The sequence below is a fragment of the Epinephelus lanceolatus genome, chromosome 12 (assembly GCF_041903045.1).
Source record: "Epinephelus lanceolatus isolate andai-2023 chromosome 12, ASM4190304v1, whole genome shotgun sequence".
NCBI lineage: Eukaryota > Metazoa > Chordata > Actinopteri > Perciformes > Serranidae > Epinephelus > Epinephelus lanceolatus.
In genome coordinates, this window is record NC_135745.1 from 27585608 (window position 1) to 27608616 (window position 23009).

The window sequence follows — 23009 nt, forward strand, 5'->3', positions numbered from 1 at the left end:
GACAGTTAGGCTTCAGTCATGGCTCTAAGTCCCTCTTCAGTCTCTGTGCGTCTTTTTCTGTCTGCTGCTTTCTGTCTCCTAAAGCCCTCCTCTGTTTGTGTGCTGTTCTATCTATGGCTCTCTGTGTCTCTTTTCTCCCAGTGCGGCTGTTCCCATGCTTTGGCCCAGCTGAGCCTGAGAAACCGGCTATAACTCAGCAACAGTGTGGCACCTTCAGGGGACACAAAAGTGCATTTCTAGTATATATTTAAAGACTGGATTCTTCATTACTTCATATTGTGCACCAAATGAAGCCCTGACCTAATTTTTATTGTACGTCTGATCTGTAAACTGAGATTGTAAGATACACTTGTGCGCTTCTTTTCACTGTGGCCACTCCAGGCCTCTGAGTACAGATCATCTTACCCCGATGCAACCCCGCAGCCTCAACCATTAGTTTGTTTAAAGTGCTGAATATCGCACAGGCCCTTGGGGGAGAGCAAGAACCCGGCAATGTTGTGTGGCCCCACGCTAACAAGTGTCACAGTGATCCGGGCCGGTCCTCCCCCTGTGTGAATGCCATGTGAGAGGCGGCTCCATCCATGCCCCTGCCACCTCCGCACAAGGCCCTCCATTGACTTCTAACCTGTTGAGGGACCACGGGAGACAAAGAGCGGCGGGGCGGGGCCCGTCCCTCCGACAAGCCTGTGAACAAACGTTAACACGGCTGCAACTGTCCACCCCCTGAATCACTGAATTTATTGACCAACCACAGAGCCCATTCAGGCCTGGAAGGACTGATAAAGGAAGGGGGACAGGGATGCCATGAAGGCCCGGGGAAGAAGCCCATGCTTTGGGGACAGGAGGGAGGAGAGGGGCTTTGTGACCGTCTGGTGGGTCACAGACCTTTTACCAGACGTGGGTGCCTTTGTGTCATCTGTAAAATGAGGCCAACCGTAAGTGAGCATCAGGTTGGCCTTGTGTCCCGACTATAAATCAAGACGAGGGCCTTATGAGTGTCCCACAGCCTTCAGAGAAGCTGTGTCAGACTGATGTCCGCTTGTGGACTTTATGAAGAATAAAGAGAATATGTGTGTACGAACAGACATGTTGAGAAAGCAACTGAAATGACAACTTTTGGCGCTCAGAAGTGTGTAACAGTGGCCGTTACTCTATTCTAAGCAGGTCTGATCACTCTGCGGGGACTGCTGTGGGCAAAGACACAGTAAACAAAGACTGTGTGCACAGGCCCAAATCTTGAAAGTACACGACTCAGACAAAAAAACGTATGGGTAAAAGAGAAAGGAGATGAAGTCCAAAATGTTTGAAATAGCACACGTCTGAGCGCAAGCTTGAGAAAATCTTTTTGGGCGAGTAGCTGGCTGTGAGGAAGAAAGGCTGTGTGTTTTAGCTTCTTTATGTCTCTCCACCACTCTCCATCTGTTGCTCTAACGATACAAAAGGAATACAGCGGAGAGTACACAAAAACCCATATTGCTTTGTGGAGAGGCAACACTATCCACCAAACTACATCGCAAACACAGATCGAAAAGCAAGACATCTCCCAGGCTCTGTATACACATCGGTGTTTACTGAAAAGATGATCCGTGCAAGTCAGAGAGACACACATGAATTCATGATGCCTCCTCATCCTCATCATGAATATTCCCAAAAAGGCTCTTCCCTGATCTGTGGGAGATTCTTTTCTCTTTGGTACAAGCGAGGACCCCCTTCCCTTATTCACAGTCCCCCCTAAATCCACCCATTCACTGCCTATAGGCCCTGATCTCCACATGAAATGATACCCCTCTTTCTCCTCCACTCTCGCGCCTTTAAGCGCCCATATGCCAGGCAGCGAGGAGGCTGGGAAAGCCCATAATTGATCAGTAAGTCTTGGCTGAAAAAGTGTGACCAGGGTCAGCCCCCCACGAAGCACGCAAGAGTGACTTAATACACAGATTTATTGGGAAATGTAATGGGAGTTCTGCAGAGCAAACACAGGGGTACCCGGAAACATTTTATTGAAGTAAGAAAATAAGTACAATTTTGAAAAAACATATTCCCTTGAGAAAAAAAATGCTATTTTTAATAGTAATTAAAGAGGAAATTTAGGCGACTAATTCTCATAGGTTTTCACATTTATTTCATTTTTAACCTTAGCTAGAAAAATATGTATACAACAGCTGTAAACATTTTAAAATATATAAAAATCAAAAGTTAAAATCAACTGTTATAAAATTGTCACAGCAGCAAATGTTTCATTGATTTGTTTTAATTCAATTGCTTTAATTAATTAATCAATTAAAACATTATCTTAGTGATGTTAAATGTTATTTTTCCTCACAAACACTTAATTTATAAAGGCAGTCCTACTTGGGAAAACGAACATAAAGATTTAACGATGCAAACACACACACACACACCGACAGTAAAAACATTTTTTAAAAAGGGACACTGCAGGGAATTTCTGCTTCTCTCTTCCACAGGAAGAATTTCAACTGAAGCGACTCTCAGACAGAAATGCAGCAGTAGAATATTTTCTGCCTTAGAAATTCAACAGTACCAGTTATGTTCATAAAATTGCAAAAGACACAAGTCTCCCGTGTTTCTTTGAATCCATGTGACCTAATGCTGTTTTGCAACTTTTAGATTTTAGCAGCAGCAAATGTTAGTGGAAGACTGAATGTGTTTATTCACAGTGAAGAAGAAAGATTCGTCCAGTGATTTTAGGTCTTAAATGGACCTGACTGAGCAAAACAGTGGCTTAAAGGGATAGTTAGGATTTCTGAAGTGGAGCTGCATGAGGTACTTATCCATAGTCAGTGTATTACATACAGTAAATGGTGGTCGGCATGCTCCAATTTGGAGAATTGAACAGGAGTAGCACCACACAGCAAAACAGATTTTAGCCACATAAAAAAAAGTGTAAGTGGACACTATATCAAGAATATTTCTACCACTTTACCTTGCTGTCAGAAGGCCCCTGTCCTTCGGGACTATGTTTTCTAAACCTTGTGCAACTGTGCCATGTACTGTGTTATGCTGCAGGTCAGCGGTTTATGAAAGCTGTTTGCATTACTTTGTTCCAGCGACTTTGGCTCAGAGGTAGAGTGGGTCGTCAACTAATTGGAAGATCAGCGGCTCAATCCATGGCTCCTCCAGTCCACATGTCGAAGTATCCTTGGGCAAGATACTGAACCCCAAAGTGCTCCCGGTGGCTGTTCTTTCAGAGTGTGGGTGAACGTGAATGGTTACTGAGTAGCAGCACCTGTGTGTGAATGGGTGAATGTGACATGTGGTGTTAAAAAGCTCTTTGAGTGGTCGGAAGACTAGGAAAGCGTTATACAAGTGCAGTCCATTTAACAGCCCGGAAAATCAAAAGCACACACCATTTTTGATATCCTGTAAAAAGGTAAAGTTTTGTTTCTGTCTGATTGCGGAACTTTCTGACCTGACCAGCTGACCTGCAAAGAGGGGTTCTCTAACAGCAAGGTTTATGTAGGGAAAATTTCTAAATATAGTGTACACTTACACTCATATTGATTTTTTTTTTAGGTGGCTAAAATACACGTCGCCCCATCCACAGCAGTACATTGCTTAGCTATTATACTCCAGCCTGCTTCTCCAAACTGTGGGCATGCAGACTGACTTCTACTGCAGGTAATACACTGACTATGGATAAGTACCTCATATAACCACACTTTACAAGATCTGAACTATCCCTTTAATACTGGATCTGTTTGATGTATCTGATCTGTCAGACTGAGACAAAAAATAATGGGTCAGCTAAAAGCTGTTTAAAACAATGCAAAGACTCGTCTGACACTCATATACCTTTCTCAGTGTCCAGTGTTGTAGTTTGATTTTGTATGCCATTGGTAGGACAGTATAACGTAGTTAGTAAGACATCCATTCATCATAAAGGAACAGTTTAAGATTTTGGGAAACATCTTAATGTGTTTTCAAGTCCGAAAGTTGGAAGAAAAGCAGCAGGTGGTTAGCTTAGCTTAGCACAGCTTAACAGCTAACCTGGAGCCTGGTCATCAGTACAAGCTTGCCTGGCAACCAGCAGAGACTTTACCACCTGTAAAACCTCAACATATTGTTTTTACACTTTGGTTTAAGTATGGGATAAACCAAATAAGACAAAATGTGGTGATTATTGATCCTTAGAAAAACTTTACCTTTAAAAAAGAGCAATGCTGGCTGTTTCGCCATTTGTGCTAAGCTAAACTAAGCCAGCCTGTGGCCCTGTTAACATCTGGTATTAACATGTGTCTTGGGTGATCCGATCACAAGTGGACAACTCTATGTCTGTTTAGGCTCGGCGTCAGAATGCACTTCCACATGCGTCTCAACTGACCAATTGTGATCAAATCTCACTTTATCGCTCCATGTGCAAACAAACATCTAAATCATTTCCATTTGCAAAGACGAAATGCATTGTTGTTTTTAGCTGGCAGGAAGTTTATCATGCTTAAATGTCCTGACACACCAAGTTGATGGTCGGCCGTCAGTCAATGTTGGGCCATCGGTGAGCATCTGTGGCCCTCGATATATTATAATATTATGTTGATATATAATATTTCTGCTGATTCAGCAAGTTGAATTGGCGTCGGCTATTGTGGAGCCCGTCGGTGAATGAAATCACTCTGATTGGCAGTTCACCTCAGCGCACAAGTAGAGAAATGGAAGTAAGGAAAGTAAACAAAGAGCTAAAGTCAAGAGGTGCACAGTAAATATGCTTTGTCCTTTCAACACTGGATTGCGTTGTTAATGTGCTAACTGGCTAACCAGCGTCATGATGGTCTTTTGGTTTCCCTTTTCGTATGACGAATACAGATGACCGCTGTCTGCTGGTGTGGAGAGTTATATCTTCTTGTGAAAGCACAGAACATACATGCTGGTTGGCCATCAGCTAAAGTCTTTGTGGCGTCTTAGTGTGCAACTTTTAGCCAAGACACAGACGACGTGAGGTGACGCAGCAGGGGGATTTCGTTGATGCTAGTTCTCTGAAGTCGGTTTGGTGTGTCTCGGCCTGTACACACGCTTCAGCAGCAATTTATTAGTTTGCCTCAAGGAGACAGACTATGGGAGCTTGTGGATGGCTTCAAGGTGAGATGGAGTTCCCCCACTGTTGAGGACCGATAGATGGCTCTTACATTCCCATCACTGCCCCATCCAGCAATGCAAAGGATTACTTCAATCGCAAAGAAAGTCATTCAGTCATCACATTAGTGTCCTGAAAGTGCTGAAAGAGTGTGGCCAGACCAACTCTGAATGTATTCTGACCAATGACATTTCAAGACCCATTAAAGACGCATTCCTACCTGTACTTTTAGCTGGCCACTAACAATCCAATCATCCAAGACATATGTTATTACCAGGTGTAAACAGAGCCTGTAACTGCCAGTGGTATCACTCAAGCAAATAAATGTACCATATTTCCCAAAATGTCTTTAATAGAGGCCTCTGGCTCAAGTTTCAGCAGTGTGACAGCACAGTACGGCTAAAAAAGGTGCAAAGTGTTTGTCCATTCTGATGAGGTGAATCTAAATGGAACTTTATGTTTGCAGTTCACACAGTCAGTCAGACATTGCAGCAGGAGGCCTCACCTTAATGAGGCTCCTGGATTGATCACTGGCGTCCAGCAGGCTCCACGTCCCAAACACATCTGAGCATCGATCACACCTCTGAGCTCAACTCAAGCTACGTCAACATGAAGGCTCGTTGGGGGTTTTAGGTTAAGTCTGTGCAGTAGTTTGCTCGTTGGTCACGTCGGTGTCAGAGGGGGGCAGAGATGTGGGATTGTGAATCACTGGCGTAGGTGACAGTGGAGGGTCTGGGGGGCCAGTCACCGTCCTCCTGCAGCTTCAGGGCCAGGTGCATGTAGCGCACCTTTGGGGGCTTGTTTTTCTGACAGAACAGCCAGGAGAGGAAGGGTGCGCCCCAGCGGTCATTGGTCTCCTGGGAACACGTAAAGTATGAACATCAGAAACTAGTCAGCGGCCGCACACCTCATTCACTATGGAGGCGTGCGGCAAAAGTTTTCTTCACATATTCAAGATAACACAGGGTGAGAAATTGAAATACAAATGGTCATTTAGGGGGTTACGTATTACATCAATATCAAGAGCTTTGCTATATTATTTTAATATAGATAGATAGATAGATAGATCTATTTTTTGTCATATGAATTCTCAACACAAAGACCTTAATGAAATGTAGTGGAATAAAAAATGACATTTCAAATACTGTCTGTTTTTAATACTTAGTTCTATCAAATTTAGTCTCTATTGATTATTTATACAGCAGTCACAACATTTTAAAAAGCCATCAGAGGAAGAAAGAAGCGCAAAAAAAAATAAAGTTAAGAGCTAAGAATGTGTAGAAGTGCTTTCCATAAAGTGAAGCCAGTCATAAACTCAAAAGCATCCCAACCTGAGGCGTGTCAGCAGAGGGCGGTTCTGTGGGGCGATTTACCCCCTGATTGCATCTGAAAACTAGCCTCCACAAGATGATGTCAAGGATCAAAATCTACGGGAGATTTCAGCGTGAAGAGGAGGAGAGGAAACTGGTCATAAAGATTGGGTTAAAGCCACAGAAATGCACAGAGAAATAACTCAAAATGAAACTTAAAAAACACGATTCATTGATTTCATTCATTAGGCAGTGTTGCAGTGATGCACTACTGAGCACCGATTCAGCGGGGGGGAAAAAAATCACTGCATGCAAATCACAGTTTTCTAATTGAAAAAAAAAAGGGAGCGATCAGTCACAGAGAGCTTGATGTCTCTAAAGCGTACCTCCAGCATGAAAGACACAGCCGCATTCACTATGACAATGATGACCAGTGTAACGCGCCAGTCATGGGGAACACACACGATCTGGGTGGAGGCAGAGCAGCAGGATGAGAGCACTCAATGCAATGCAACACACACACACACACACACACACACGCACAAACACACTCCATCAACTTCATGCAGCTTCTCAGCCAGTGTTACACCTCTACTCTGCTTTCATGTTTCTACTTTTTTAATCTACAGCCAGGACATTTGTTTTTTTTTCCTTTTAGAGCAGCCAGTGCAACAACAAATGTAAAAAAATGTATAAAAATAAAGTTTACCTCCAGGAAGCTGTCTATGGCAGGAACAGGATACAGCATGATGAAGAGAAGGAAAGTATACAGGCCGATGCAGGACAGCATGAACGGCCCTGATAAAATTAAACCACAGAATTCAGTGACACCAGATTAAATGGTTATTTTCAACTTGCAAAGACATAACATATATATGGGCAGTGATGGAATGTAATGAAGTACATTTACTCAAGTACTACTGAAGTATAATTTTAAAGTACTTGAGTTTTTCCATTTTATGCTACTTTATTCTGCTACTCAATGACTTCTCAGAGCCAAATATTGTACTTTTCACTCCACTATATTTATTTTAAAGCTTTAGTTACTCAATTTATTTACATTTTATTGCAAAAATCAAAAATTGCAAACAGGTTATATCAATATATCATCACACTTAAGCCACCCAGCAGTTTATAGATTAATTTAAATTAGCCCCACCTTTACCTGCTGCAACATTAAAGTGATGAAGACATGAATGCATCAATTTTTATAATTCAATAAAATAATACATATAATTCTAAAATGGACCATTCTGCAAAATTAGGTGTCTATAGGCATCAGACATTTTGATTTAATGCTTTTTAAGACCTTTACAAGATCATTTTTAACCAAATTTAAAACACATTTTTGGACAAATAATCTTTTTCTTATTCAAATATTGCAGGTAAGTTTAAAGGTGAGTAGTATATAAGTAGTCGTGTAGGTTTTATATAGGAATTTGGTTATTAGGGTGAGTTAGGTTAATCTACATTTTGCCAACAGATGAGTGCAAGTATAAAGTAAAAAGATTTGTATCATCAGAAATGTGGGCTTTCACTTACATGAGCTTGACTCATTTTAACACAAAGAAATTAAAAGATGGATAAATTAAATTACATTAAATGTTTGTGGCAATTAAAACCTCACAAATTCAAATTTAGGCTATTAAATGACTTTTAAGGCCTAATATTTCAGACTTTTTAAGGACCTGCAGACATCCAGATATAGAGTACTTTTACTTTTTGTTTTTTTTTAAGTATATTCAGGTGCTTATACTTATACTTGTACTTCTACTCACCTAAGATTTTGAATGCAGTTCTTTTACTTGTAATGAGTATTTTAACACTGTAATAATTTTAATATTATTGTACTCAAGATCTGATACTTCCTCACCACTGTATATGAGGTAATTATTGCCAGCACAGTAGAGATTGGTATGTTACGTTTGTATGTCATACTCATACTGAAGAGATTTAGAAAAGGGATTGATGCATTTAGGAAAATGAATTATAATTTGGAAAACTGATTTGGAAAATTACAGTTTAGAAAAAACGTCTCGAGGAATTTCATTTGCTTATCTATCAGCTTTCTATATCTCATTCTATTAATTTTTATAGGCACAATAAATAATGTGCCTGGCAAATTTAAACTCAGTCTGTGCTGACAGTAATCTTTCTTCATACGCATCATCGCTCCAACACGACTTAACGAGTCTTACAGTTCTTGTAGCTCGGTTGTCTGAAGGGCTTCCCTTTGGAGAAAACGATGGCCACAGCCAAGTACTGAAAGGAGGAGACGTAGAAGAGGGTGGTGTTCTCATAGTTCCTGATGTTTTTGTGGTCGTGGGGGGTGGTTACATTCACGCTGTGAGAGGGACTGGAGCTGGACACGTTACAGGCACTACAGGGGAAGAGAGGAGGGAAGCAGACAGTTAATGCAAACCTTCCGTCTTTTTGTCTACTGACCAGTTTACATTATATAAAATGTGTTACTGAATACAGCTACAAATTTCCAGACAGATAATTGGCAGTATAAAACTCAGAGTTGTATTTTTAAACTAATTGGAGGGACAAACAATAGATTTTACAGAGATCAGCAGGGACAAAGCTGGAGCGCAAGCTGAGACAAAAGACTGTCTGCAGTGGCATTTACATATATTTACCAACCAGTGATTTACTGATCAGTCATTTAGCAGGAGCTCATTTCAGACGTGTTACTCACTCTGACTGAGGCGTCCATATCTCATACCAGCTCTGCTGTCGTACTAAGAGGAAAGCCAGAACCTGGAAGACCAAGCAGGTGAGGATCTGGGTCAGAACTGAGCAGAGCAGCGGGCCAGAGATCAGACTGGACGGAGGGCGGCGCCACACCAGTTCCTTCCATGCAGGGTTCAGACTCACTGAAAACATAAGTTACTGTGAGTTAATGGAATACATTACCAAAAAAATGATAATTTGCTTGTCAATTAGTCAGCCCGTGTTACGTTGAATTTGTGAAGAAGGCTTTTTCTTGCATGTTTCAGTGGTAAACGAAGAATCCAAAAACTGAGAAAAATTAATTGGAGTCAAAGGAAGTCCTAGTTTCCTATTAATTTTTGAGTCACTCTGATACACCACCTGACCTGGCATCTCAGGAACCTTTAATGAAAGGCGAGTGTGCTGAAGTGAGTGTGGAGAATGGAAGACGCCACAGGGTTACAGTCTTTAACCGCTGCCTGTTTGGTTAGTCTTAGTTTTGATCTTATTTGGAAGCTGCAATACTATTTATATATAAGAAAAAAAAAAAGTTTACAAGCTCTCGCACAACTCCTGCAGTGTAATCCAGGTCTCATTTATCCAGTCGTACGCTCAGACGCATGAATTTCCACTAAAACTTTATAATTTAAAACACTTCAAGACTGCCCAGGCGAGCTACTCGAATGCAGAAGTGTTTCAGATAGTAAGGTTTTAACGAAAATGTAGTAAAGTCACACAATAAAACAAAGAAACTACAGATCAAGGCAGCATTAGACTAGCAGCTTCCATGATCAGCAATGGAAAGTTTCTGTTTTTGTCAGTGGAGTCTGGCTTCGAGGAGAGCATAGGTAAGTTTCCATTTAGATCCCTGCTAGAAGGGGCTGTCTGTTTGGAAGTGCTAAGCATACGACAGGATAAATAAGACTTGGATTATACTGCATGAGTTTTGTGAGAGTTTATAAACGGATGTTTTGCTTATGCTAATCTTTTTACTCCAATTCATCAAGAATTTTCTCCATGTTTGGATTCTTCGTTTATCATAGAGGTACGCAAGAAAAACAATGTTTTCTTCACAAATTTAACGTAACACGGTTTGAGTAATCAAAATACAAATGATCAATTTGTGGGTGAAGTGTTCCTTTATTACTGTGAGTTATCATATTTGATTTCAAACTCAACCACTGATTAAAAGCATTTTACTCTTAGTGCTGCTCACTTGTGAAGGCAATGATGAGAATGATGGTGATGTCGATGAAGAGGAACTGGAAGTCTCCCAAATTGCTGAGAATCTACAATATCAGAGAAGTTGAAAATTAACAGTCACGCAGAAACAGAGGACTGGATCAACAATGTCTCAGTCTATAAGACTCACTGACTTCAGCCCAAATGTAAATCAGTGTGATCACATTACATCACAGTTCATGTATTTTACTATACTTCCCTTTTCCTGCTCATGAGCCCTCTGTATGTCGTGTAGGAACCGTACCAGTGTTTGTAACTGAGGCAAGCTAACAAATGCAAGACCTTAAATAATATGTCAAAAACATATTGCTTTGCCTCATGAAGTTTAAAACACCAAGGACATTAATAAAACACCATGAATTATGTCCATTGTGTTTTTGATGAAGCTTGAATAAAACAATTCTCAAAGGTAAAAAATAAACTGTTACACTAAAATATTTTTCTTTTCCCTTTTAAAGAGTTTTATTCAAGGTAAATCAAATAAGACAATGTTGTTTCTCACCAAGTGTTAAAAGAAAAATATTGGAACTGAACTGTGAAGTGTAACACTGAGAGACAGCAGGGTGTTTACCGAGTACAGCAGGGTGACACTGAGGTACTGGATGATGCTGTACAGAGCCATGAACTTGAACACGCAGAATGATGTGATGAGGGCAGCTCGGCCCTCCCTATGGAGGACAAGAAAATCAGAGATAATCAGAGAGCTCAGTAGAAAACCTTTAAAAGGATCAGTACGCCCCTGGTGGTGACAGACAGAACTGATGTGAAGAAGGTTTAAACAATTTGTAACAAATCTGAAATGTTAAATTCTCTGTTCTGGATGATTCTCTGTTCAGGAATGAGGTGCTACCTGATGAGGTTGGGGACGCAGGAGATGTTGGAGGTGGAGGAGGTGAAGGGTGAAGCAACAGAAGCCTCCAGCTCAGACAGCGAGATCCCACTGTGAGCTCTCTTCAAAGCCTGAAACAGAGAGAGCACTCAGTTAGTATGAACTGGTGTGCTACATGTTTATTTCAGTAACTAGATTTTTTTCTTCTTCTATATTTTAGGTGGAAATATTTTACATTTTTGTAAGGCTCTACTAAATATTGAGAAAGCTTGATTCAAAATTTATAATCAGCTATTTTTTTGTTCTGTATGTCTATTCATTGTGTTTAAATCTGGTATTTCAACACACACTATATTAGTGTGAAATTATATTATAAGTATTATACTATTTGTAGACTTAGATTCCAGTGTGATGTGCTTAAATATTCTGTTTCAATCTAGATTTCTGTTCCAACGCACAAAGGGAGACACGCACTTGTAGTAACAGGACGGTCTAGCAGTCATCATAAATAACATTTATTCATTAAAGAAAATCAATTTAACAGAATCACCTCAAGGGGCCAAAATGTTTTGTCACAATGGGTAAGGTAATATTTTTTACACATTCTATCACTGCACTAAAACTATGTTTTACAATTGGTTTGTTTACCTGTTATTTCTTTTAAAAAATACAATCATGAAATACAAAGCCTGCTACATGGATATTATTGTAGCCGAACTTGTGCCGAACACAAAAAGTCATGTGACTTTGAATATGCTGCTTACATTTGTTCAAACTGACACGAACATCAGGGTGTACCAAAATCGTCGGAGTCTGAAAATACCCTCAGACCCAAAAAGGTTATTGAAAAAAAACCAAACTTATTTAATCAGATAAATCTCTTTATTTGAACTGAGGATTTTATTCAAGGATTTTTTTAAGGTGATGATGTCATAAAATATGATGACAATTATTCAAACCTTCATTCAAAAACCTCAACAGAAGCTTTGAATGTAAATAAAAAGATATTCAATATGCTCTGTGTTTTGGATGCTAAAAACTCAGAGCAATAAAGTTACCTGCAACACATTATGTATAATAAACTCATTACAATCATATTTTCTTAGCATTTTAATTACCCAACAGTATGTGGATTAGGCTTATAAACCAGCTATTAAATTTAATGTATCCAATATTTCAACACTCACAAAAAATTTACTTGATTGTTGGATAGTTGACTATTTTTCAAATGTGATAATAACAGACTTTTTAGTGAAGGATTTGAGCTCTTTCACCTCTGTGTTACATGTATTTATTTTTGTATTTATTCCTGAGAACCAATCAGATACTGCCATGTAAGAGTATTTTACAAAGGCGACATCAGTCTAATATGAGATGGGATTAAGTGTGCTGTTATGTTATGTTTGTGCACATTAGTTAAAAATAACCCAGCACTTACTCCACAGTCATTTGCACCGTCACCACACATCCCGACAGTGTAGCTGGAAGGAAAAAAAAAGGGAGTGAAATTATTTGACAATGATGAAACTGTATAATCAGGTGATCTCCCACAGATTTAAATTAAGCTCATCATCAGATTTAATCAAATGAGAGACTCACTCGATGCCCTGCAGGACCTCCACCAGCTGAGTCTTCTGGTCTGGAGCCATGCGGGCAAACACTGTGGCTCTCAGCATGAGCTGCAGCACCCCCGTGCGGAGAGACAAGGAATTACAGCAACATCCAACAACATGATGCCAGCTTAGTATTACTGGAACTTAAACTGCACCTATTTATCCATAAAATAGCTTTAAACTTTATGCAAACGTAATATTATTCTGAATATGTAGATGTTTATGTGTGTGAAGATGAGCCTGTACCTTTTGGACGAGTTGAGGGAAGTGCTCGGTGATAACAGCGAAGGCTCTGCCACTCACAGCAAAGTGATAGGTCTGCTCCTGCTGAGTCATGTGCTTGTCATATAACCCGTCCTCCAGGTTTATCTCCACAGTCTGAAGGAGAAAGGATCAATCAATATCACTAGAGCACCAGAAAACTACCAACTTATCCTGCACGACTTTTTGAAGATTTAATCGGAAACCTCTCTGTGCTCTAATCTGACTGACACATGTGTAAATGGGTTATCATACAAGTGTGTGTAAAAGCAATAATGTGTGCCTTGTGTTTTTCCTGCAGTGTTCATTCCTTTACTTTACTTTTTGACCCCCCCCCCCCCCCCCGGGTCAGTGTCACACACTGGTTTTTAAAACGACCAGCTTATTAAGTGTCAATATAAAATATTAAAAATGTACAAGATATAAAGTGTTTAAGGAGCAAAAACAAAAAACAGTGCCTAATAGAATAAAAATAGAAATAAGATAAACACAAGAGCTACTAGCAGATTGAGCCTGATAATCAACATTATATTGTAAATGATATAACAAGAAGATATAACAATGATGTAACAACATGACCCCCTCTTCTTTCCAGCGGTGGAGCTGATGAGTTTGAGTTGTTGTTTTACAATGTGAAACTATAAGAAAAACATGCCAGCATCGATAAAACTAATAGATAAGCTCGGAGGCATGCGATTCTGATGGTTGTACAATTTGGAACCGGTTCTTGATTTCCATCCCTAAAAGTTATGGCACTGAATTATGGCCAGGAAAGTGTTCTTAGCAGAACATTTTGATGGCAATGCGAAGTTGACCTCTTGGATTTAAAATGTCATCACATCATTTTGGGTGAAAATCTATCATAATTAGCAAATGAATTTTTGAGTTATGGCCAAAAACATGTCTTGTGATGTCACACTGTCCTTGTCATTTAACCTTTGACAAAGATTTTTGTCAAAATCTAATAATTCATTCTTGAATCCAAGTGGACGTGTTGCCAAAATTGAATTCTCTAAAGGCATTCCTGAGATATCACGCTCATGAGAACGGGACGAAAAGATGAACAACCCGAAAACATAGTGGCCGAGCCACAGCTGTCCCTGGGGCAGAGGCATCCACACCCCCCACAGCCTATCATGATTAGTTAAAATTGTTTTTGAAGCAGTATGTGGCAGCTTTCCCAGGCTGACAAAGTCTCTACCCCTGATAGAAAATACAAGCAGACCACCTATTGTGTTTTTAATACTGATTTATTTATCACTCAGTAGCTCTCAGGCTTTCTGTCTCACCTGACTGTCCTTGTCGGTCTGAGCAGGGTTTTCAGTGTAATGCCATGTGATACTAGCAGGGTGGGAATCCTTAGGAGGCGCCGCATCTGCAATAATGACCCTCTCATGTGAGCGGACCATCCCGCAATCCCGAGCCACCGATATCGCCGTCAACATGTTGTCACCTAACAGAGAATGAAAGAGCAAGAAAGTTGAAATTCACGAGTGTATTCTTTACCAGGAGACACTGCAATGATGATGACACATTAAAACATGTGGAATACGTCACTGAAGTGATTTACCCGTGACCATCAAAGTGCGGATGTTAGCTTGGTGTAGTTCCTGTAAAACCCCGGCAGTCTCCTCTTTTATTTTGTTCTGCATGATGACCAAACCGAGGAACTCCATGTTGGTTTCTATCAGGTCCCTAAATGCAACAAATCAGACATTTTATCATCATAGACACCTTTTATTTGTTACTACTATCGTATAAAATTCACTTTATTGAATCAAAAAATATTTTTTTTGACAGCTAACCTTTCTTGCCTGCTTCTACAGAAGTTAAATATTCCCTACATTTATCTGAAAGACTGTAGAACCATCCACAAACAATCAACTGGTCATGTGAGCTTGTTAAAGGAATAACTTGGATCTAGGCAGCAGTAGACCAGCAGCTCCCGTATTCAGTGAAGTTGTTAATAGCTTCCTTGTGGGAAAGGGTTGTCTATGTCAAGGTAAGGCAGTAAAAATTTAGCGTACATTTAAAGTGACACTGATTTTTTTAAGTGGGTTATGCACATATTGCTGCAGCCCTGCCCACATCAGTACAGTGCTTCAAAACTGGGGCATGTTGACCGGCATTTATTGTAGATAACCCTCTTCAAAAGATCTAACCTGTCCCTTTAATCTAGCAAGATAACCAAACACTTAATTAATATTGGGCCAATTTCCTGATTGCAGTTAAGCCCTTTAACTCAGATTGCACCATATCTTGTGGTTGTGTTGCATTCTGATAGGTTGAGGCTCATGTTGGTCGAAAAACTATCAATACTTCTTCTATGATGTTGCTGTGCGTGCAAAACTATGAGCCAAGCAAACATCTTGCAGTTTGATTATGAGATAACTGACACCATGGCTCATGTTGTAGAGAACTGGAACATTTTCTGCTTCTGTAGCAGCACTGTAAATATTTGGACATGTCATTTGATCCGTGTTTGTCCAGCTATCAGTGGAATGAAGTCCTACAGACATCTATATGGGAAAATACAGGCTGATTTTTGAAAGTTGCAGTATTTGAGAGTCTCTGTCAGTAGCTGCGTGTACAGTGTTATCTATGGAGGGAGGGAGTACCTGCTGAGGTTCTGGACTTTGTGCCAGGAGAGTTTGGACTCCAGCTGTCGATGTGCTAGGGCAATAACCCTGAAGCCCTGCCTGGTGTAGGTCTCCAGAGTCTCTGTGAAGTTCTGTGGGACTGAAGAGAGGGACAGAGCTGTGTCAGTCTGGCCTTTTTTAGAAGAGTGTGGTATTTGTTTAATGAACAGGACAGAGATAAAGACGCTGTACCTAAAGACACTGAAAGATTTTTTAAGATTTATTGTCCACCCACAACCTTTAACCCACAGGAGAAGTGTCAGACCTGTGTGCTGTTTGCAGAGGCTGGCCACAACCTCCGGTGCTCCTTTCAAGAAAGCGTTCATGTGTTTCTCCCCCAGCCTCCTGCCTACCACACTCATCCTCTGCAGGGCTGAGGAGAAGGGGAACTGACGCATGATACCAATCTCACAGGACTGAGGAGCAAAAGACACACGTTGCAGTGTAAAAAAAACTTCAAATCAGTTGTTGTTTCACTTCAGGTTTTGAAGATTGGTTCAACATTTTAAAAAATACGCTCTTTTTCCTTTCTTGTCGAGTCTCAGATGAGAGGATAGTTTTTGAGGATGGTTAGCTTATCTAAGCATAAAGGCTGGAAAAAAGGGGAAACAGCTAACCTGGCTCTATAAAACAATAACAGAATCTGGCAGCCAGCTCCTGGAGTATTTCATAACTTTAACGTTGCCAGGCAACCAGCGGAGACTCCAGGAGGTCGCTGCTCCCGACTAAGAAAAAATAAAAGTGCATTCCCATGGCCTGGTAGTTCCCTGCAGAGTGGACTGCACAGGGAAATCAGCCCTGTTAAGTAAGAGTCCAAACCGTAGAGAGGACACAATGCTCAGTTCAAAGGGAACTGTGAACTATGTAGTGAAGAACTGAACAATCATTCATCAGTTCACAGGAAGTTGACAAGCAATATTACCCATCAGTCATTGCGGCTCGCTGGAACAGCTGTTGTGATGCTGTTTAACCATGCTTTCAACACCACTGAACCCCAAGAGAAATGTTTACTTTGCATTATTGACATCATTTTTTTTTATCTTTTCATGAAAAAAATAAAAATGGACATAAAGAAGGTTTTAATGATATAATAATTCTGAGATCATGCAAAAACTTAAAAATATATTTCTTTACAGCCAAAAACAAATATACTGATCACACAATAATGACAAGGAGAGTTACTGTACCATGTTCTGAGTTAGTGGATTGTTCTGATTGGCTTCAGGGAAGAAGTGCTTTGGAGGTCGCACAACTGTGGGCATTATGGGATTGTGGAGCGCAGTCTCTTTCTCCATGGGCTCCTCTAGGATCTAAACAAAAATTAGATCATGTAAAGTTTTACTGGTGTGACAAAAAAATCAACCTTAGCCCCAGCTTCCTCCTGAAAGGAAGAGGCATTTTCTGCTGGTCATGCTGGCGTATCCATGGCACCAGACTTTAACCATTTTAGCCAAGAAGAATATGTTCTGCCAAGGCAACAAGTGTGTTGCTGCAGTGACAAAGCAGGGCTTGACACTAACTTTTTTCCCAAGGAGCACATGTGCTCCTAAGTTGAAAAAGTAAGGAGCGCACAAAGAACTTTAGGGGCACAATGTAAATTGATCAAATAATGTGTTTTCCGCAATTAACGTGATACAAATAGACATTTACAAACAAAATTATTTAATGAATTTGTATACAAAATGTACAGAAAGGTGAAATCATCAAGTTTTGAAAAAGTATTGCAATTTAATTTTGTCTTTAATGTTATTATCTTATATGTATTATCTTTGCAATATGATTATCTTATATAATGTTATTACTATCCTAAAACATTCTCCAGGTCCTCTGAAACTCTGCAGGACTTATTTCCACCCTGCCCAGCAGCGGTACCGTGGCGAACGGTCCCTAACTGCGGGGAGAACAGAGCAGGCTTCCCCGGAGGTCCGCCGCTTTTCCCGGTCCCTCGTCTCCTCCACACATTGACTTATTTCCATGCTGCCGACAGTGGGACTTATATTCATTGTGCCAACAGTGGCTTGGAAAACCACCCATAACCGTCTCACACAGGGAAGAAGGTTGGTTAGATTATCATATTTTTTTATTGACAAAAATATAGGCTGCTTTGGCTATTTTTTTAATGCGTTCATGTGCCCCTAAATATTTTTTACAGTTCGCACACACCTATTTTTAGTCGCAAATGCGAGTGAAACGCTCACACTGTCGAGCCCTGCAAAGTACGCCAGGTGTAAACATTAAAAGTCTTTGCTTACCCAGCCTGTCGCGTTGAACATTTTGAGGTCTAAAGGGTCTCCGGAGAGCTCGCCCTCTATCTTGGTAAGTGAGTGGCAGGTAGCCATGCACGCCACAAACACAGTGTTCACCAGGGTTTCGTTAGCTGCATCAGACTCAGGGGGAGAAAAGCTGTAAGAGAAGAAGAAAGTCATACACAGTTATGGGGTAGCTCGTGGAGTCAAAGCACAGTCAGGGCAAGGACTCCCAGCCCTGCGCAGCTATATGGATGACATCACCATGCTTCTTCAGACAGCTGCATGCACTTACCAAGCTCCTGAAAAGGCTTAAGGAACTGCTTACCTGGGCCCGGTTAAGAATCAAACCAGCCAAGTCCCGCAGTCTCTCAATCTGGAAGGGGGTCAGGAACGACAACATCTCCTTCCTGGTAAATGGCGAGAAGATCCCTCTAGTGGCAGAACATCCAGTCCGAAGCCTTGGCAGGCTCTACACAGCTGATCTATCCAATAGGCACATGGTTGCCACGGTGACAGCCCAGCTGGTGGATGGCCTGAGGAAGATCAACCAGAGCGACCTTCCAAGGAAATTCAAGGTCTGGTGTTACCAGCACACCCTCTACCAATGGGTGATGTGGCCAGCTTCAGCAGCAACGCGGATGGATGCCAAAGCTAACAATTTCATCCGCAAATGGCTTGGCCTTCCACGGTGCCTGTCCAGTGTGGCACTGTTTGGCAAAAACATGCTCACGCTACCACTGAAATCCATCAGCCTGGGCTACAAACAGGAGAAGGTGAGACTAGTGTTCCAACTCAAAGGCTCACCCGATCCAACCGTTAGAAAGGCCAGGGCTCAGGTCCGAACAGGACGTAAGTGGGATGCAGTGCAAACAGTGGATCAAGCCATTAGCCGATTAAAGCACCAGGAGATTATGGGAGTCTTGCAACCAGGCAGGACTGGTCTTGGCTGGGGTCCCACAGCCAAGATGTGGTCCAGAGCCAACGTGAAGGAGAGACAGGACCTGGTAATCTCTGAGGTGGTGAGGATGGAGGAGGAGTCCTACAAGATCAAGGCAGTTGGCCAGCGTCAGCAAGGGAGGTGGACAACCTGGGAGGCGGTGATAAAGCGATCTGTCACCTGGGCAGACATGTTGAGGATACCACAAGCACGCCTCAGCTTTATGATCAGGGCAACTTATGACACCCTTCCAAGCCCCCAGAACATCAACCTCTGGTATGGTACTGAGGAGAGCTGCCAGCTGTGCGGCTCCCAGAACCCAAGTCTGCAGCACATCCTCTCCAGCTGCAAGTCAGCATTAACGCAGAGCCAGTATAGATGGCGCCATGACCGGGTCCTCCGAAAGATCGCTGAGATCCTGGAAGCACGCAGCCTTGAGGTGAATAAGGACAGCACAGTACCTTCAAAAAGACACATCAATTTTGTTAGACAGGGAGACCAGGGCCTGTCCAACACCGCTAGGGCTTAGTCCCTCATGACTCCTGGAGCGGAGTGGAACCTGATGGCTGACCTCAACCAACTGCTTAGGTTCCCTCAGGAGATCGCCCCAACCTCCTTGTGACCTGACATCGTCATCTGGTCGTCCCTCACCAAGACAGTCTTCATGATCGAGTTGACCATCCCGTGGGAGGATGGAATGGAGGCTGCCTTCTAGAGGAAGAAGGACAAGTATGCAGAGCTGGCAGCTGCATGCTCACAAGCTAGGTGGAGGGCGTTCACATTCCCAGTGGAGGTTGGGAGTAGAGGCTACACAGGAGTATCAGCCCAGGGCCTCTTTAAGTCCTTGGGCATTAGAGGTGCCAAGCAGTGATGCCAAGCAGGCAGACCTAGCACCTACCTGTGCTACATACTGGTACCATAGAAAGTGGCTGATGCTGAATTGGATATATAGTCGTGTGTACTATCTACAAAAGCACTGAGAGGCAAGTGAGACAAAAATATCATGGTGATCCATTTTCTAAGTCTAATCTAAAATGTTTCCAGGCAATGTTTTGCCAGGAGAATGTGTCTAAACTACTTTTTCCCATCAGTGAAAATTGGTGAAAAACGGTTTTTTTTGTCCTATCTAGAACATGGGGCAGTAGACTCACAAGTCAGTCTTCAGAAGCTTTGCTTATCAGAAGGCGGCGATCTCTGATTGACTGGTGGCGAGACTAATGGGGCAGTGGTGCGCTACAGCCTCTTGTGGCCAAAATGAGTATTGCAACAACAGAAACTAATACAAAAAAAATATCTGCCAAAACTTCCTTTCATTTTACAGACACAGACTTCTTTTAGATCACTAATGTGTATAAATTAGCACACATTTTCTGAAAATCAACTGCGAAATGGTTTACAGACAAAATAACTGGACAAGAATATCTGTTTTTGGCGGATCTAACAAAGTAAATATCTGACAAATCATCACATTCACACAAAAATCACATAAAAATCCAACTCTGCCATAAAGCAGTTCTGCTCACTGATTAACTTCCCATATTGACCAAACTTAACCAGAGTTGTTAAAGATATTGTTACGACAGCATGAACATAATGCCAAAGTCTCTGATGACTGATACATTTATAATGTCTCACTGATATATTGTCAAATTGCCCAACCTCAGGTCTTGACCTCTAATTGACTCTAATAATAACTTTATCTACACTCTAAAGCACCTTTAAAAACAGAGTTTACTAAGTGTCTTGACAAAGAAAGCTGGAAACTCAGGGGGCAATATGACAGAAAGCTAAACAGGAGCAAGACAAAATTACTTATAAAAGAACAACAGCAATAAAAAAACGATAAAAGTAATAACAAGATGACAATAGAAAGAGACGCCGTCACATAAAAACGAGTCTATAGAAATGTGTTTGACCTTTGAACAGCCAGAGAGTCCCCACCTGAGGATCTGAGGTTACGTTTCAGAATACTGAGGGGAAAAAAACAGCAGGATTTGCTATTAACAATTTAAGAGCCCTACAACAACATCTGCCAGTCACATCCTCGAAATTTTAGCTTTTCGTCTAGTTTGCGGTTTCTCTCAGGAAACTAATTCAAAGAGGATTACCTGCCATCTTCAGCTCTCTGAACACCCCACAGGTCCAAACCATCTTCAGTCAGGGTACCAGTCTGAGGGAAAACAAAACATATACAGTTAACAAAGCACCAACCTGGACTGTAACAATCATCATCATCACACCTCAGAGCAGGAAATCAATTCTAATACCCCAAACTTCTCAGAGGTAAACCAAATAACATTCAAATTAATGTTAAAATGAAAATGATCAATGCTTGTTAAAGACACTGCGTATTACAGCAATGAAGCAGAAAACAAAAAAATGGCTTCAGAAATCATGTCCCTTACGTCATATACGAGAGTAAGATTAATGAATAGTGTGGTGGCAGAAAGGTCTAGAAATGTCTGACAGTTAAGACTCTGGGGTGAAGTCAAAGAGCAGAGTGACCTGGCAAACATTGTGATGGGGAAACAAGTTCCGGGAAAATGGCAGGAAATCACACACGCATGGAAAGGTAGGTGTGATGTTTGCCTGGAGGAGTATAAGAATGTTTGGTGAACTGCTCTACGGTGCTGTCTCATTGTTGCGGCACTGTCGTCTCACAGCAAGAGGGTTCCTGGTTCGATCCCAGGAGGGAGCCCTTCTGTGCAGAGTTTGCATGTTCTCCCTGTGTCAGCGTGGGTTTTCTCCGGGTACTCCAGCTTCCTCCCACAGTTCAAAGACATGCAGGTTAATTGGTGACTCTAAATTGTCTGTAGGTGTGAATGTGAGTGTGAATGGTTGTCTGTCTCTATGTGTCAGCCCTGTGATAGTCTGGTGACCTGTCCAGGGTGTTCCCCGCCTCTCACCCAATGTCAGCTGGAATAGGCTCCAGCCCCCCGTGACCCCTAACAGGATAAGCGGTTACAAAAATGGATGGATAGATGTTACAGACGAGCAAGAGACCTATGAAATATTCACATTTCACATAAAAAGTGACTTAAACTATTATTCCGTTGCCAAAATTGTTCCCAGTTAATTATCTCTCGATCAGCTAATCAATAAACCGTGCTAGCTCTACTCTGACTGTTCTTTTTGCACTAACAGTAACTTAACTCAGTGCTCACAAGATGTGATATAATGAAAGAAATATATCAAGCTATAGGAAGCTTTTTTAACAAGATATTTCAAAGCCACAGTAACTTGCACAGAATTATAGCTCCAACTATAGCACCAAGTGAATCAATACCATTGCATTACCATATTTAAAAGCATGATGCTTTGTGTTTCGGCCAAATGGCCTCACTGGACAAAGTTACAGCACTGCCTCAAGACATCATGAGTCATTTTAATTTGTGGTTTTAAAGGTCATATAGCTATTAAGTCATTCTCTTCTTGCATGAAGTGGAAGTGGGTTTGGATGCCTCATTACTAATTTTCATGTACTCTGAGTCAGGCTCAGAGAAATGATCGCTGGTGAACACAGACCTGAAATCCAGTGTTGTGCACGGACACACTACAAGAGAGCGCTTATTGAATGTGCTATTATTAAAATATTAAAAAGCTCTACTGTAGTGGCTTAATCATTAAATCATTGCAGGTCTTCGTTGGGGCTTTCGTTCCTTAGGTTCAGTTCCAGCTTATAAACTTAAACACAGGCATTATTTACTCTTGCAACATATGAAGCTGGTTTTATGGCATCTGGCATGCCAACACAACACTTTTACTGCTGAAGCCAATTCATGTGGATAATTGGAGGACTCAGGAAGTTACAGTTTCCAACAACCTCTAATTTTATGCTTCTCAATTGTGCCCGCTGAAGTCCCAACGTCAGCCACATTGACATTTAATTTGAAACCACACATCCAGTTGAAGCATCTGATCAGTCTTGGGGTGACTGAAAGATGATCACAAGATTTCGTTTTATTTTTTTTAAAAAAGGGAAGACTTGGATAAGCTAGTTCATTTTAATCTATGTAAACTGAACTTTGAGTTTGCTCTTGTGAAGTGTGAACATGCACACCACTGCTAGATTCCACCATACAACCTGCATTCTCTGAATTCTTAACAAAAAATCACATTGCAAGA

The 23009-nt window shown here is 41.3% G+C and overlaps 1 protein-coding gene across 4 annotated transcripts in view; it reads right to left on the reverse strand.

Annotated features, from left to right (window-relative positions):
- Positions 1–1922: 1922 nt before the first annotated feature.
- Positions 1923–23009, reverse strand: part of LOC117272029 (polyamine-transporting ATPase 13A3-like) — a 33417-nt gene continuing 12330 nt past the window's right edge. For 3 of the 4 annotated variants that reach the window (XM_033650705.2, XM_078173195.1, XM_033650707.2), the window contains 19 exons: positions 20993–21054; positions 17951–18101; positions 16886–17008; positions 15964–16114; positions 15678–15798; positions 14630–14754; positions 14349–14512; positions 13045–13176; positions 12785–12864; positions 12624–12666; positions 11207–11316; positions 10928–11024; positions 10331–10403; positions 9101–9278; positions 8598–8779; positions 7109–7197; positions 6786–6866; positions 6421–6516; positions 1923–5946 (listed from right to left, as the gene is read on the reverse strand). In XM_033650705.2, the coding sequence (XP_033506596.1) occupies positions 5764–5946; positions 6421–6516; positions 6786–6866; positions 7109–7197; positions 8598–8779; positions 9101–9278; positions 10331–10403; positions 10928–11024; positions 11207–11316; positions 12624–12666; positions 12785–12864; positions 13045–13176; positions 14349–14512; positions 14630–14754; positions 15678–15798; positions 15964–16114; positions 16886–17008; positions 17951–18101; positions 20993–21054 (2241 nt within the window). In that variant the 3' untranslated portion in view covers positions 1923–5763. The remainder of the gene's footprint in view (positions 5947–6420; positions 6517–6785; positions 6867–7108; positions 7198–8597; positions 8780–9100; positions 9279–10330; positions 10404–10927; positions 11025–11206; positions 11317–12623; positions 12667–12784; positions 12865–13044; positions 13177–14348; positions 14513–14629; positions 14755–15677; positions 15799–15963; positions 16115–16885; positions 17009–17950; positions 18102–20992; positions 21055–23009) is intronic. The other variant, XM_033650706.2, reaches the window with a different exon arrangement.